The 17,473-nt window shown below is 44.1% G+C and overlaps 1 protein-coding gene across 2 annotated transcripts; it reads left to right on the top strand.

The window, feature by feature from the left end:
- Nucleotides 1-85: 85 nt before the first annotated feature.
- On the top strand, nucleotides 86-12,067 carry dtx2 (deltex 2, E3 ubiquitin ligase). 2 transcript variants are annotated; one of them, XM_083665106.1, is made up of 9 exons: nucleotides 86-856; nucleotides 1,476-2,061; nucleotides 3,678-3,736; nucleotides 5,095-5,241; nucleotides 6,222-6,289; nucleotides 8,103-8,252; nucleotides 8,493-8,654; nucleotides 9,005-9,094; nucleotides 10,337-12,067. In XM_083665106.1, the coding sequence occupies exons 1-9, from the start codon at nucleotides 544-546 to the stop codon at nucleotides 10,595-10,597; spliced, it is 1,836 nt and encodes a 611-aa protein (XP_083521232.1). In that variant the 5' UTR covers nucleotides 86-543; the 3' UTR covers nucleotides 10,598-12,067. The 2 variants fall into 2 exon arrangements, with proteins under 2 accessions (XP_083521232.1, XP_083521233.1); XM_083665107.1 differs by lacking the exon at nucleotides 5,095-5,241.
- Nucleotides 12,068-17,473: the final 5,406 nt, after the last annotated feature.

The raw sequence follows: 17,473 nt of genomic DNA, 5'->3' as shown, positions 1-17,473 counted from the left end.
TACACGCCTCCCATGGTGCGTGCGTACCCTGCGCGATATCGTCATTTACCAAACAACGATTGATTGTTGTTCCATCATCAGAACTAGGTGGCTTGCGGTCGAGCTGGGAACTAGCAACTAGCGTATATCACGATATTTCCGTATTTGGAGGTTTTCCAAAATGCTATCAAATAGCCTGTCTAAATGTTTACCACCTGACCTCGACTCCACTGTGTTCTAGCTAGCTAGCCAGCTAGCAACATTTAGAATGGACCGTTTTAGCAAGCCAGCTAGCTAGCAGCTGGCTTGACTCAGTGAGGAAGCTTTAAATGCTTTGCTAACGTGGTAGCTAGCTAGCCACATCTCTTGAGTTGTATGGAGGTTATAGCTATGTCTTCAGGTTATGACATTTTACTGACAAGGTAGTATTGTAGCCTTTGGAGATAAACGCGTGCGACTACATATCCAGCCAGCTTTCTTGTCAAAACAACAACAACAACAACACAGACACACAGGTCAGCACTTGCCAGCATTGTGCTAGCTAGCTAGTAGTAGCTGCGCGATATGGCCACTGCCTCTGGCTCTTTTGTAGGGATAAATGGGTCTAGGAACGGACCCTCTATGTCTACCCCGACCTCGGGAACACCTGGACAATCTCAGCCCATGGTCGTGGTATGGGAATGGCAAGATGATCTTGGCTTCTGGCGACCTTATAGCGGCCAGGTGAGCGGCTACATCGAACAATGCTTCTCCTCACCGCGGGGACACAGAGGTGGGGGTCCCGGCTCCACCAGCATCTGCCTCGGACAATCAGATCCCAGCTTGTCGCCTTATCTCATAGACATACCAAGCTTAAAACAGTTTCGCCAGGATACGGGTAAGTGTCATTCTGTTCAGAGACGTATGCTATAAAATTCTACTGGACCTCTTGCCTGTGTCAGGCTTTTGTTACGACGTGTTAGCGCGATGTTGTTCTGATCAGCTGATAGCTTAGCTTCGAGTATAGAGTATAGCCTGCTACTAGCAATGTCAAACTTTTATCGTGTCAGTACAGTGCTTGCTAGATGTTCTTTTTAACTGTCTAGTATAGCTTGCAAAATTCACTTAGCTAACGGCAGCTAACTAGTAATGCAGGCCACTGAATAGATGGAAAAAATGAAAGCATGACGGCTTCTCAGTTAGTCAGCCAGCTTTTGTATCGCACAGCATCAACAGTCACCTTAGTGGTAGCTGGCGCCAAAGGGAGGCCCCTGGCCAGGGTGGTTTGGTGGAATTTAAATGGACTTTGACACACCTGTTAATAATAGAGAAACAGCAGGATATCACCCTCTGATCTCAGCATATACTGAGATCACTTTATACTAAAGTGACATATTATGTGTACCAACTTGACTATGAACAATAACTTGTCTTCAACATTCATTGTAACCAACCTGTGCTGACCATTTGCCTCATGAGTATAGAATGCAATTAACTAAGTATTGCATTTCTTCCAGGGAAGACACGGTCTGTACGCCGAGCCTTGTTTCCCCAGTCCTCAGGCTTGAGTAGTGGTGTATTCTGGGAGTGGGCGAACGACGAAGGAGGATGGACCCCTTACGAGACTCGCACCTCTATCCTACTAGAACACAGCTACTTGGCCCGGCAGGCCACAGCAGACTTGGCCTCGCATGGCTATAACTATATAGTGGACCTCACAGCACTGGCACAGGTCAACAAGGCTTCTGGCTATAGAAGGCAGGTCCGCCGGCAGGGGAACCTACCCTACCCGCTGTCCTCTGGCACCTCGGTCATCCACTCGGGCCCAGCCTGCTCCTGCCACCAGTGTCTGAGCCACAGCAGCACTGGCCCCATGCCCAGCCGTTCACGCCACTCCTTCTCCTCTGGTCAGCTGAGCCGGCCTAGCCTCCAACCCCCGGGGAGGGCAGCCACAGCTCACCCCACCTCGGTGTACTCGCCCTACTCTAGGAGGCCTCTCTCGGTGGGGGGAATGGCCTGGGGAGGCCCCTGGCCTCCAGGGCCCTCGGCTAGTCAACTCCCTGGTGCTCCACTGTCCTATCCAACCAGTGCCAATGGTTTAAGGTGGGTCACTGCCTATGCGTTGTCATTGTTTGGAAAGTCTGAAAATGTATACATTTGACCACCGTTACCGTTTGGGCAACAATTGTAGGGTAGGTCATGAGTGCGTGTGTTATGAATGACATTTTGTTAGTTTTGTCTTTTAATCTATCTCTGTTCTCTTAACATTTCATTTATTTGCTTTATTTACAATAGAAAAATTAACCTGAAAACTTCACAAACTGTCCTACTCTGAAAGAGCACACATGACATGATGGGAAAGCAGTGCAGAGGATTAGGAAACCAGATTTGTGACCCAGAGCTATGCTGGGTCAATAGGCCAGCCAATGTTGGAAGGGTCACATTACATCTCGTGCGTCTTACTCACTTCCTCCCATTGTTTTGCCATATGCGCCCCTGCTAGGTCATGCCTTCGAATGAACAAAGTAGGCAAAAACATGCAGTTTGTCCGTTTTTTTTTAATTTATTTTTTTAACTTTTGACTGTTATTGCATTTTCAAGTGTGTTTTCATGTCATAGATGACCACTATTTTAGTAAGTCTCCTGCAGCCCCAGATTACGCGCAGCATCTGACGCATGTTCTTTAAATAACTCAAGTGTAAAAAAAGATTGCAGCGTTGTCTTTGAAGATCTGAAGGCTGTTGAACACCAGTTGTCATTGTGGAAGTGGTATTAAGCTCATCAACTTTTGAGAGGTGGGACCAGTAAGTCTCTCTAACTGAATGAGTGCTGTAGAACTGTAGTGCAGCGTCGCGTGCATGTGTACTGGAGTACTGGCAGGGCTCATCCTTGTTTTGCTCTGTTCCGCTGTCTCTTGGGCACCACTCAACACAGAGGTGTCAGCGGAATAACATGACAGTACAGGAAACGAGGAGAAGAGGGACCGCACCGTACCGCGGAGCAGGAAGCCCTGAAATAGGGTCCTATTGTTTCGCCCTCATCGAGTCAGGTTACACTCTGAACTCAGGACTGCCTCTTTTTTTTTCTTTTTTTTTCCTTCGTGCCAAGGCCACACTAGCTCCCCATCAATCATTTACTCAGATGGAAGCCATTTCTGTCACCATCCTTAGGGTCTCTAGCTTTTGGGCAAAGTCTACCATCATAGGATTCTGACTGATTAAGTCATATGAATTTACAGCTTCTAGGGCATAGGTGTCAAACTCATTCCATGGAGGGCCGAGTGTCTACAGGTTTTTGCTCTTCCCATCTACTTGATTGATGAATTAAGGTCACTAATTAGTATGGAACTCCCCTCACCTGGTTGACGAGGTCTAAATTGAAAGGAAAATCCAAAAACCTGTAGACACTCGGCCCTCCATGGAATGAGTTTGACACCTATGTTCTAGGGCAATTTAACAATTTCATTTGGTGGATGCTGCTGTGTCATAAGTGTTTTGTTTCCTGTCTAAAATCAGACCAGTAGGAAGATTCAAGTCTGTATGTTGTGACTCGAACACTCTATGAATGTGAAATGTGTAGTTTTGCTATTTGCTTCAACCTATCCTCCGATTGTCACATGTTGATTCCTCACTCGATGTTGTGTACTGATTCTCGTGTGCCTTTTGGCTGCTACCATGTTTCATATCTCTTCCACTGTTTCATCTGTTCCATTTCCACAGTGTCCCTGTCATCCCTGTACAGCTGAATGGATCCACCAGTGTGAGCTCAGCCCTGGCAGGTAAAGAGGTCACAAGCAATTCATCTGCACCTCTACCATTGGTGGTTTATTCCCAGTCATGTGAATGCTAGATATTTATAATAGCATGTTTCCACTGTGTCAATGGCAAAAATAGATTCAGTTCACACCTCGGTTTGAAAGTGACTCAAAAGATGGATGTTTTCATCCCTTCATCAACTTGTCTTGTGAGTGTCAGTCTGTTCAGAGACTAAATGAGGACAAACCGTAACATCATTTAGCCAACTTTGTCTCAGTCAAACTACTTCACATTTCTTGCATGTAGGCCTACAGTAGTAAGCTTCAGACACAAACAAAGCACTTGTCACTTAGCCTGCATAGCACCTTCACCCACCCTGAGGTTAATAGGTTATCTGAAAGACCTGACAGATTTTAGACCAACAGCTTTTGTTGACCAGCCAGTAAACCAGGGACACGCAGAGCTCCTTTGTGATTTCACGGCAATGGCAGTTAGCCCTGTCACTGTCAATGGTGGGAAGCAACAGACTCTTTGTTTGTGTTTGGACACCTAGTCCGCCACCTCTGTTGCTCGCTCTAGGTGCTAATCTCCACAGACCAGGCCCTGTTGCGGTCTGGTCAGGCCCTGTTTTGTTGGTTGCCCTGCTATGATGGTGTTTGTTTGCAACGTCTCTCAGGGGTTTGGAGCCTTGAAGAATGAAGAGTTCATTAATGCTTGCTTGTTGAGGTAGCAGAGAGCCAAGGAGCCAGTCAGATTGACAATACAGTATCTGTGTTTCTGACCAATACAGACGTGACTGTTTGACTGCTCTTGGGAGTGGCATGCTCCATAGGTCTTGAAAAGCCTTTGATATTTCACATTTATTTGGGACAGACATGGTTGAGCCAGAATGTATTTTCTGTGTGTATTATAATGGCATGGACATTTTTCAATCACTTTTGTATTTGTTGTGTGTGCTAGGTTAGTGTTCCATGCATTTAGTGAACGGAACGATGAGTCATCGTTTCTGTTATTTGTAGGCCTACCTTGTAAAAACAAGACCATATAAAATGGGACGTAAAATCTGAAGGAAATCAATGATGTATTGATATTTTGCTATCACCTACAGGCTCACAGTTTTCGTCCAACCATTTATCTAGTACAAACAATAGGCTGAAATCCAATGACTATCGAGTTCCTGAATCCAATGTTATCTGTCCGGACAAAGCAGGACGGGCGTGAAAGCTTCCTTCTTCCCTGTACAATCTCCCTCTGTGCATGCATAGGTCCCAAGTCAGTCACTGCTTTATCCTACATTTCTCATTCCTTTGGTTTCTCCTCTCGACCCCTCCCCAACCCTCCCCTGCATGTCTCCACCGGCTGCCATCGGCCACCACTCCAGGCATGGCCTCCATTTTGATGTCAGCAGTGGGACTCGGCGTGCGCTTCATGAGTGCCCCTCCCTCGCAGCCTCCTCCTCCTCCCCCCAGCAGCAGGCCCACCAAAACTCACAGCAGCAACGTTAGGAGGGCAAAGAGACACAGGACAGGTAGCTACGCTTCCCCTCCCCCTCCCACCCCTCCGCTGGCCTGCTTCCAGTAGTCTGCCGTCTCACATCCGATGCTTCTGTATTTGTTGGTATTTCATTCATGGCGAAATCATTTGGAACTGATGGCATGATTTAACATTTGCAGAGTAAAGCAAATATTGTTTTCTTTAAAATGTCCCTTCATGCTGGTTGGCATCAAAGGCAATGCATTTTGATTGATCTCTGTGGACTCTTATGGCTTCTTGTGTTTATGTGTGTGTGGCCATTTATTGCATTCCATTGCTTGTTCGTCTGTATGAGTCATTTGTCTATCCCTATCTGAATCCACCATTCACATCATCAGTGTTGTACCAGCTTGATCCAGTACTAATTACTTGGTGTACACCCTCAGAACTGTTAGTTGTCTTACCACTTCCGTTCCATCTTGGCTCAGAACAGACTGACACTCCTAAATCAGACTCTTAACACTGACTGAGACAGAAGAAGATCATTCTCTGGACTGGTAGATTAGCGTCAATCTCTTAACTCCCTCTCTTTTGAAACCATGACTGTCATACATTAGCCCTGCATGCCTTGTTCTGTCAACTTGCATTAAATCTTGAAAAAGTGTTCTTGCCATGGCATTTTCCCCTAAACTGGCACTAGTTTGAGCAGCATGATTAAACACATGGTATTTATGGTATTCAAGAAACAAGTGGAGAAAGGGTAAATGAGTGAAATGAACAGTAAATCCACCAATGTTTGTTACAAATCGACTATAAACAAACAAAGTGAACTGTAGTTCAACCGCACACGGCAAGACATCTCGTTTCAGCCTCTGATACTCAAACAAATGAGGCAACATAAGTGTAATCACTCTGTGTGTGTGTGTGTGTGTGAGAGAGAGAGAGAGAGAGAGTGAGAGAATAAGAAGAGGCCTGACTGAGTGTAGTTTGGGCTCTGTTCCAACTCTGTTCATTCATTGTGTCCTTTCCCCTCAGCTTCAGTCCAGAAACCAGAGGATGTGATTCACCGCTACATGGAGGAAGTGGCCTCGGCTCAAGACGAGGTATGCATGTTAATGCCTGCCTTGCCTCTTCTCTCTCAATACTCATATAGAAGGACTTCTCTGAAGGAGAGACAGTCATTTGTTCCCTCAGTCAGATACTTGAAATTCCTCCTATTAGAAAACGGTCCCCCACTTTAGGACATCCACTTTAGATCATGTGCACATAGACTTACTGCTGAACTTACCATTTCAGGTCGAATCAAAGCTCCGATTATAGAATTACATTTTTAAGGGATAGTTCACCCAAATTACCAAATCACATATTTGGTTCCATACCCTGAAAGGACAGACCTCAATCTGTACTTTGTTTATGTGGGCACTGTAGCTAAATTGTTGTTGTAAAACTAATTGTTGTTGTTTGAGACGATTTGGGCATTAAGTTTCAAACATGCTAGCTAGGGCCCATTGACTTGCATTGGGCCCATTGACTTAGCTGTTAGTTAGTGCCGAGATAAACTGAAGCAAACTGTTGATTTGAAATTTGTTCTTGTCCATGGAATCATTTCCGGGTGAGGAATCCAAAATGTGATTTTGTAATTGGGTTGAACTATCCCTTTAAGTAAAAATCTGCATCTTCCATATGATATTAGAGTGGAACGATAATATTTGTGAGTTATCTGTGACTATTACACTCCTATTACACACCCTGCACATTAATGCAGTCTATATCCAAAGCAGTTTTCATAATCAAACTGCACTCTGGTACACACTCAACCAGCATCCCATTAATCCTAACCGAACCCCTAACCCCAACAACATTTTAACCAGTTCAGAGATTCATCATTGCATCATCAGACATTATTGCCACTACATTAATTGCACCTTTCCACTATTACTGTAAATGATTGTTGCTACTCGCTCGACTACTTACACAGTATTACTATTATTATTCAGTCATTACTGCTGCGACATACACTACACCCTTATGCACTACTACTGTCACTGTTTTAGTACTATATTATATTTTATTACTGATCTGTTCATTGTTGTCGACTGTCGTTGAGCGGGGAGCAAGATCCCGATGATATGCGATGATGTACGTGACAAATAAAACGAGATTTGATTGGAACATCAGTTTGCAGGTCGGCCATGTCCCCTTGGTCTTCCCCCACTCAGTACGACCTGCCATTCCCCCAGGTCATACACTGACCCATCTTTTTATTTTATTTGTATTTTAGATTTGTTTTATAATAGGGTGGGGCAGTCCCACTCTCGTACAGAGTTTTTACAGGACAGAGACAGTAGAGAAAGACAGGAAGTAAGGAGGAGAGGGTATGTCAGCAGGGCATGGGCCAAATTCAAACCTGTGCCGACATGAGTGTAGGTGTGCATTGTAGGCCGTGGTGCTAGACCACTGGACCACCCCAGGCCGTGGTGCTAGACCACTGGACCACCCCAGGCCGTGGTGCTAGACCACTGGACCACCCCAGGCCGTGGTGCTAGACCCCTGGACCACCCCAGGCCTCATACACTTGAACCATCTTATCCACTCATTTCAATTAAATGTAACGTTCCATTTGATGTTACATTACATTTAAATTTTTGACATGTAGCAGACGCTTTTATCCAAAGCGACTTACACCAAGTACATGAGTCATCAAGTAAGTGAATCATCTATACATCAGTCATCATAAGCAAGAATCTATGCTAAGACCAGGTGCCATTGGCAGTCACAATGCTAGGATTTTTTAAATTTCTTTTTTTTATTATTAACAGTAGAGGAACTGTGCAGAGGGTTAGTGGGGGGTGAAGAGGTCTTAGGAGGGACAGTCAGGATGTGGCCTGAAGAGATGCCCTCCCCCTGTTGTTTCAGGACTGCATCATCTGTATGGACCGCCTGTCTGGTCCGTCCGGTTATGATGGCGCCCATTCCATACCGCCCAGCGCGGTCGGCAAGTTCACCAAGTGTGGACACACCCTGCACATGCTCTGCATGCTAGCCATGTACAACAACGGCACCAAGGTATATATTTCACTTTGAAGTTTGAGTGTTATGTGAAGAACAATATGAAGGATCTTAATGACCACTAGCATTGGGTTGTTTGGTGGTCCAGGCTAGAGCCAAATGCTGGACTGTTCCTTTTAAATGCCGGGTCATAAAAGTGCTTGTTATTCCACATCCATCCTCCTGTAAATGCTGTCTTTAGAGGTTCTGTGGCTTGGCTGAGTCGGTGTCTGAGGTAGGCTTTGTTCTGTGATCCAGGATGGAAGCCTTCAGTGCCCCTCATGCAAGACAATCTATGGGGAGAAGACGGGGACCCAACCCAAGGGCAAAATGGAGATCTACAGCATCTCCCAGTCCCTCCCCGGTCACCCCGACTGTGGGACCATACAGATCATCTACAGCATCCCCCCCGGCCTACAGGTAGGACCTCACACTCTCCTGGCTGAATGAGCCGTGAGATTCCGTCTCTATGGAATGAACTTCGTAAGTTCGAACTGTAAGCTCTTAAACCGCGCCCCTAGCCCCGTTTAGCCAGATGGGGACCAGATGGGTAAAGGAGGCTAAAAGCCTGAGTTTTAAACACTTGATAGGCCCAAAGTAAGCACTGTTGAAGTCCGGGGGTGACTGTGGAAAAGTAATTGGCCTTGGAAAGCACAGCACAGCGTTAGCTCCGCTGTGTAAATGGGGCTATTGGGTCTTAGCCTGCGTGTTCTCAGTTTTATCATATCTTGATTTCCCCCCCCCCTCTCCCTCCTCCCTCTCCCTCCCAGGGTCCAGAGCACCCAAACCCAGGGCAGCCATTCTCCTGTAGAGGCTTCCCTCGCTTCTGCTTTCTCCCGGACAACGACAAGGGCAAAAAGGTAAGCCAACAGAGCCCCCCTCCTACAATTACAGAGTGCCTCTCCCTCACGGCAGTGATTGACGGTGCAAGTGCAACATACTGACTGTGCCCCAAAAGCATATTTGCTTAGTGAGCTGAAAAACAGCAAGTCTGAGAGAGTGGATTCTGTCAAAATCAAGCATGAGATTTAATTTGCAGGTGCGCCACTCCAAATAGCAGAACCCCCCCCCCCCCCTCCCCCAGTGTGAATTCCTCATTACCATTTTAATTTGATTTGTCACTGGCTGCGACAAAGTGGCCTGTTGGCTGAATTTATGAAATGCTCATTTACAGTGTAGAGAGGTAATTGTATTCTGCACATATGTTGGGAATATTGAGCATGAATACTGATATTTCTGGCTCCCGTCGTTCTGCCTGGTTCCCCGCAATGGAAGGAGTGCATATGCGAAAGTTGATAGGCCAGCCAAGATTCAAGTAAACATGCCATAGCAATGTTCATGCATTATTCCATATCATATTTTCACAAGCCTCTATGCTGTGATGCATAACAATGAATAGCCTACACATGTACACAACCATAACCTTGAGGCAGTGAAGACCTCCTCCAGACCTCATATGGCTGTCAATCATCTCTAAAAAGAGAGGAGCTTTGCCAACACCATATAGATGCCCTAGAGATGGCACCTGCTACGCCCAATCATTGCCTTTGTGACAGCATGAAGGGCGCCATGTACTCAGTTAGGGTGGGTCTTGTTATGAGCTGGGAAGGCATCAGCCAATTGGATCAACACATGGTCTTCTTCTTCAATAGGTTCATCTATAGTTTGTAAATGGCTTTCAGTTGCATTGACGCCATCTACTGGTGCCAATAAATAAATGACTGACCTGAGACACTGAAACTGAGTTGTTACTACACTCCAGCACAGCAGGTGGCAGTGAATCACCAACTTTTGATTTACGGCCACTCAAATCACAGAAGATGAAGAAAGTCTAATACATGGAGCTCCCCATATAATCACTTTTAAATTTTAAATTTAAATTAAAAAAAAAAAATTAAATATAAAATTTTTAATCTGCGTTTTTTGTGGGGAGGGGGGGGGTGCACTCTTTAGTATTTATCACTTTATTGACAAGACCCCCAGCTGTCAAAATGCTGCCACATGTCGCCGGTTCTGTTAACCTAGCCACTGTCACCAACCGCTAACTTTAGAATTTTTTTTAAACCAAAAACCAAAATCTGTGCTGCTCCTCCTCAACCCAGGTACTGGAGCTGCTGAAGGTGGCGTGGACCCGGCGCCTCATCTTCACCGTGGGCACGTCCAGCACCACCGGTGAGCCCGACACGGTGGTGTGGAACGAGATCCACCACAAGACGGAGATGATGTCTAACGTGTCGGGCCACGGCTACCCGGACCCCAACTACCTGGACAACGTGCTGTCAGAGCTGGCTTCCCAGGGGGTGACGGAGGACTGCCTCACACAGGAGGGCCCCAGCCAGGGAGGATCAAACTCTGGACTGTGATAACTGACCCCCAAATCACTTGCTATATGTAATGACTTAACTTTAGAGATAAAGGGATGAACCAACTATTCACTTTCCTACTCCGGTGCAGTGTAGGTCCTATTCTTGTTCTATTCAATGCAAAGCCTATGTTATGTCAAGGTGCAGTACTGTGAATACAGAATGGTGTGGAGTTTTGACTCTGACTTTATCCAAATAAAGTCTGCTGTACCTCCTCCACCAGCTTGGTTAAGTCACCTAGCCCTGAGAAAAAGGATTGTGCTTTCTCACGGGACAGCCTGATGTGTTTCATCCCCATTGACACGCACCATGGAAGTGGCAGCTCTTGTGGGGATAGGGTGGAATCTTAACTTGAGATCCGCAAGCAACTCAAGTCAAGCAAATGTCCTGTTGACATCAATGCAAGATTTCTGCGAATGTCGCATCGCGAATTAGGATTCCACCAATAATACATATGTCAGTAGCACTTTAGTTTTTACAGTGCATTTAATTAACACGTATGGTAATTACCAGGTTAATATCTGTGGTTGATTGTTTTCAAATTGGTAATTTATGCAAATGATATTACTTAGTGATATTTCTGTTGAAAAGCAATGTACTTACCTTACACAAGGATACATTAAATACTATATGATATGGTAGCAAAGTGAGTACATGCTTGATGTCATAATGGACAAATGGCAATGTTTTATTGTTAATTTTAATTTTGTCAGTAATGAAAGCACTGTAAAAAGAACTGCAACAGAAATGTCCATAAATGCATTCCATATTCCAGAGGAGAAAAACCTCATGCCTTGTTTAACAGTTGTATATGTTTAAATGTTAAACGAAATGCATTATCATTTAACCAAATTCATATGGTAATCAGATTTTAGTTTTTCGTCTTTGAGCTCTTTTCTTAATTAGATTATCACCCTTAAAGCAGTACTCCACAGCGAGGCACTAAACTGCAAACTGAGGGGGTGGATATTGGCACATGTAATTGATACTGAATGATTTGATTTCAAATTACTTTAAAAGTTACATTTACTAGGATCCACCTCTCTTTGCACTAATGTGTGTCCCGCTGCGAGATGAAACACGAATGAGGATGTGGATGAAGTTTGATTTGCTACATAGAAGCATGGCGGCATCAAAGACGAAGGCATCGAGTTTTTTTGTTTCTCTTGGCATAATCAGTTAGTGAAGTCAGATATTAAAGGAACACTGGAGAGACTTGACCCTTAGCCCACAGAAGTATAAAAACAGAAGTATAAGTGACATTACTGTAGGCCAACTAACTTTTACTGTGACAATCAGGTCAAAATAGCATAGCCAGTTAAACCAGTTCAGATTTGTTTCTTATGCTTACGGTTCGTCTAATTCCACCATTCTTACCATCCTAATGCAGTACACATCTGCCATTACTGAGTATCCAGGTGTATGCAAGCATATATTGAAAATGTCCTCTGCAATAAAGAACTGATGAGAAATGAATCCTACCCCTGTCTGCCTCTTTGTGGTGGTGTATTTTATATCATGATCTGGGTGGAGTGGAATGTCACCCACCGGCCAGCTCTCTCTCACTAGCAATTTCAGCATGGGGATGAGATTAGGTGGAGTGTGGTGGTGTATTGTATATGATCTGGGTGGAGTGTGGTGGTGTATTGTATATGATCTGGGTGGAGTGTGGTGATGTATTGTATATCACAATCCTTTTATAAATAATAATGAGAGGCTAGATATTCTTCTTTCAGCAGTATTCATTTCAAGGCATGTTTTAAAGCAGATGACAACCATGCCATTTGGACTTCCATTATGTTTTTCTGGGATACTTCTGAATGGGTTTGTTTCTTAGATGAACAGTATGTCAGTGTAATGTGGTACGTGTATAACGTGTTTCGCCAATGCAAATGAGGGCTTTCTTGAACAGACCATCTGTGAGCGTTTCCAGGGTAAAATGAAATATGTGCCACGTTTTGTTCTGTAGAGGGCAGCATTGTATCATGACATTAAGCACACCAGCAATGAATTGCAGTCAGTTTCTCTTGCATAAAGGACCCCTGCCTTGCACTGCTGTTGAAACATGGATGCCACATGCTGGTTAGATAATCCCGGATAACATTTTATGCAAATGTTTGCTGTTGCTATAAAACCTATTTGAAATGTTGATGAGAAGGTGGTTTAATTGAATGTTCTTTTCTTTGGATGAAGAGTGACAACACAAAGGGACTATTCACTGCCAGGATTCATTCAGTGCCAAGATGACAAACAATTATAATCTGTAAACTTTTCTCACTTCAGTTGGATCACAAACTGGCATTGATGGTGTTACATTATAGTGTTTTGCCTCTATTCTTGTTTATTGTGCTAATATTAATAGAGGTTCCTCCTCGCCACCCTATAATCATAGCCATAAACTCATGGGAATGAAGGTTAATTCTTCATTGGTTTCCTTTCCATGTTATGCAAGAGGAGTAACTAGTAATACAGAAACACAGCTGGACATTAGTATGTGCCTCTCTGTACTTGAACATTAGTGATTCAAGTTGTTTCCTTGGCTGATGGAGGACATTCCATTACAACTGCCCTGGTTTAGCCCAAAGCCAGGACTTCAAATTACTGTACACATCCTTAATTCATTTTGAGCAAAACACTACAGCCCTGCCACTTAGTTAGCTGCCGCTAAGTTAGCTTAGCATAGTTTAGCCGTTGAGACGCGCATACAGGATTTAGACTGACAGCTGCGTAGACGTGATTGGTGTCCTCGGCACCTGTGGTGCCTAGAGCACAGTATTACGTTTTACTTTTACATCAGTTGCAAAACCGTGACCAAAGTAACACGGGACGAAAGTAATACGCCAATTTCCTTATATTAAGCGGAAGGAAAACATGCCTATAACGCTGAAGACCACATGCCTTGCAGAATATCAGCACGCTGCGACAACGTCTGAAAGGCTTGTCAACCGAAGTTGTTTTGAGCGAGGCAAATTCAATGAAGCGATCCTGAAATGTGTTTCGGTTGTAGAGTTGCGTTTATGTTTTTAAGGTTACAAACATATGTTACTTTCTTAACCCATCTGGTGACTAAATGACGGCATAGGTTTCAAATATGTTGCTAGCTAGTCTTTGACGCTAGCCAGAGAGACGTTACAGGAGAGCGGTGGGGCGAGAGTAACAACGTCACGCACCTGATTGCTCAATTGTGCATGACAAGGACAGCTCATGAATAGTAATTGAAATTGATGGTGTAAAACATCTACTACATTCCCATGGAAGTGAGATGAAGAAATTATAGTTAATATAGACATTATGTAACCCATTTTAATCTCAGTATATCTCTCTTTAGTAATATTGTGCACACCTGAAAAGCCTCAAGTCAATCAGTGATTGTCCCTGTAGGGAAATGCATTATTCAGGCAGGAGTTTATACACCACAAATTGCTACATAAGAAGTTACATAATTCTAAAACTATTGAGGCAGCATCTGAGGTGAGGTGCTACCACAGGCTAAGGAGCTGGGTTGATTAACTAGAACAGAGGCTCAGGGAGGCAGGGTAAAGGTCAAGACATAACTCTTTATTCACATAAGGTTAAGTAAAGCTTGTCATAGATGAACTCAAGCTTTCACAAGCACTTACATCAAACAGTTCAAAATAAAGGTGGCCAAAGAAACAGCCACATGCTAGCAGCTACTAAAAGGAGGGTTGAAACTTTGATTGATAATCAGTTTTAGCTGGGCCCAACTAGCCAGCCTATGCCCCTAAAATGGATGGGCTTGTAGTGTGGGGAGGGCCAGAGGTGGTGGCATTATAAGGGTGCTTCCTCAAAATGCTTCCTCTTTCCAATACTTAAGGAGGGCACTGAGGTGATGTTGTAGAGCTGCTCTGCCTCAAGTATTTCGTTGCATTGTATTCAATGTAATGATAAATAAACAAGACTTGACTAGCTGTAGCAACATAACTACCGTACTAGAATAGAGGCAGCTTGAGGGAGCCCTGCCATCCTCCTTCACCAAACATTGAAAAGGCAATAGGTACAATGTTAATGTTATTGGCCTTACTTTCTCCACATATTAGTCAAGATGGTCTTGTTAATACACTAACATTCAACACGCTAGCACGCCAGGCAGCTAAATGCCAACTAGTGTAACAACCCAGCAAACAGTTAGACATGGATTGGCCATTGAAATCGTGTCTGTGTATTTAATGAAGGAACAACGGAACGGGACAAGCAGGGGGGAAATGGCAAACGGGGTAGGGCAGGCAGGCAGGTAGGGCAAGCAGGCAGACAGACAGGGCAGGCGAGCATGTAGGGCAGGTAGGGCAGGCAGGTCAGGTAGACTAGGCAGGTAGGGCAGGCGAGTAGTGCGGGCAGGCAGGCTGACAGGCAGATAACTGGGTCAAGGTTCTGGAGCATAAGGGAGAAGGAGATTAAACAGAGAAACACTCAAAGACTTAGATCTATATGTGACTAAGCAGGCGAGAATGAGACAACTTGAAACAACAAACATGATCTGGCGAAGAGCAGATGAGAAGAGCAGATGAGAAGAGCAGATGAGAAGAGCAGATGAGAAGAGCAGATGAGAAGAGCAGATGAGAAGAGCAGATGAGAAGAGTAGATGAGAAGAGAAGATGAGAAGAGAAGAGTAGATGAGAAGAGTAGATGAGAAGCCAGGGTTTAAATACAGGAGGTGATGACCAGATGACCAACAGGTGAGCAGAATGAGCAGATGGAGATGGTGAGTGACAGAGACACAACACACACAGACAGACAAAGACAGACAGGAGAGAGGGAGGCACTGGCACAGACTAGGAGGAAGTGGAGGGCGTGACAGTAGTCTAATATACTGTCACTACTGTTCTATCTGTACTGTATTCCACCACCATATACATTTGCATCAACACACAATGAAAAATCCTCAATCCTCAAGTCAATCAAAACTTAGTAAAGTTGTTATTGAAAGAATAACATGATTTTAAAAACGATTTTGACGAAGGTAAAACAAAGCGCATGCAGCAGATGAATAATATTTGTTTGCCTTTACAACATGATGCCTCTATGGCAATGACATTTTCGTCCTGCTGAATTTGCTTGTTTTGTCTGTAGGTTTTTATAGTTCACAGGCGCATTGATTCCAGAAATACCTTTTTTTAAATCATGTTTTTGTTTAATTAAAAACATGACTGAGTTTGGATTGACTTGGCCCTTTAGGGTTAGGGTTAGATGTCCTCCGGCGTCAGAGATGGACGTGATTTCAACGGCCAATTGACGTTGAAATGTTCACTGGGTAGTGACATTACATTATGTAATTCTTCCTTCTGTAAGGCTTTAACTTAAACATCCTATATGTCAGCAGCTCCTCTAGTGTTTGAAACTAAGAGAGAAGCACGGGTGTGCAAGACAGAATCCTCTGCATCCCAAAATCCATTTCCATAAATCTGAGAAGTGAACCATGCTGACTCTCTTATTAGGAAACATGCTGGAAACTATGCAGCTTGTTGTCTGTAATTAAAATGAAGAGAGGAAACAATGGTAAATTCACTTGCCCTAAGGCGCATATGCCTAAGATGGGATCTCGGCGGTGACACAAGGATATCCCTCCCCCAGTTAAAGAGTTCTATACCCTTCTCCTGTCACTCTCTGTATCAAGCTGAAGAAACTATAGGAGCTTGAACAGTAGTAGCATTCTTACCAGCAGTAAGCCACTTTTGCATTTTCCACGTTGTCCTGTTTCATCCACACAAATGTTGACTCACTGCTCAACTGAATGGGCAAGTGATATTCACACCTCTCTCAGGCTGGCTTTCATGTCTTAAAACAGCCTGTCTTGAACACAAAGTAGAATCAATTTGCTCCTCATTTCTGCCACTATCAGCTCATTACTATAGCCAGATGCATCTGTGCAATGCTGCTCCTTTGAGTGTTGAGTGCTGAGCAGAATGCATTCAATTTGCAGAAGAGAGATTGACATAAATTACATGAAAGCATTGTGTATAGTTACTGATTTGTCAGTCTGTTTCATGAATACCTTAGATTTCCCCAGATGCTTCAGGAGTTCCTCACTCGTCTCAAACCACTCCACAAATGCAACGATTATTTATTTATTTATTTCTCATCACTAAATATTTGGACACCAGTGAGCCATTACAGAGAATTATCTGAAAAAACCCATGATCTCTTACCTAGCTAGTGGCTGAGGATTGCAGAGAATGACTGGCCCTAAAGCGGCATAAACCTTTGGCCCTCATTATGGTTAATTACCCAAGAGCAGAGGCATAAACTTGAGGAGACTGTTTGTAAACACAGACTGTGAGGTCCGCCATGAGCATACCAACCAGGTCGGAATTCAAATAGGAAATGGGGTCCATTTTTGGATAGTGTGTAACACAGACATTTGTAGAAATGTTGATACTGCCTTCATCTGTACAGCATAGCATAGCATAAATGTTTCCCTTGTTGTAGTCTCTTGTTGCCTTTCATATCAACCACAGTTCAAAGCATTGGTTATAAGTAGATCTGGTTCACTGATACAAGCCTCATGATCTGAAATTGGGGGCCCCTGCAGGCTAATAAGCTAGACCTTCATGTGTTTTGAGCCATCCATCAAATCATCTATCGATCCCTGGCATCTTCAAATTGTACGGAAGCTTCCACTCTCAGACAACCCTGGCAGGGGCATTAACTCTCCTCTCTTCTTTAATGGGCAAACTGGGAAACCAGAGCAGGACCTTCTGAGGGGTGAGCAGGGAGTTGAAACATTGTGATAAATGTCCCAGTTGGCTGTGATGATAGCTGGGCACAATGATGGTTTAATAGAAGTAGAACCTCTGTAACTGAATAAATACCACAGCTGATGAAAATGTTTGGGATTGTCTCAACAGTTTCCATTGAACT

This window comes from Argentina silus (assembly GCF_951799395.1).
Source record: "Argentina silus genome assembly, chromosome: 2".
In the NCBI taxonomy this organism is placed as follows: Eukaryota; Metazoa; Chordata; class Actinopteri; order Argentiniformes; family Argentinidae; genus Argentina; species Argentina silus.
This window is presented reverse-complemented; position numbering and strand designations above follow the sequence as displayed.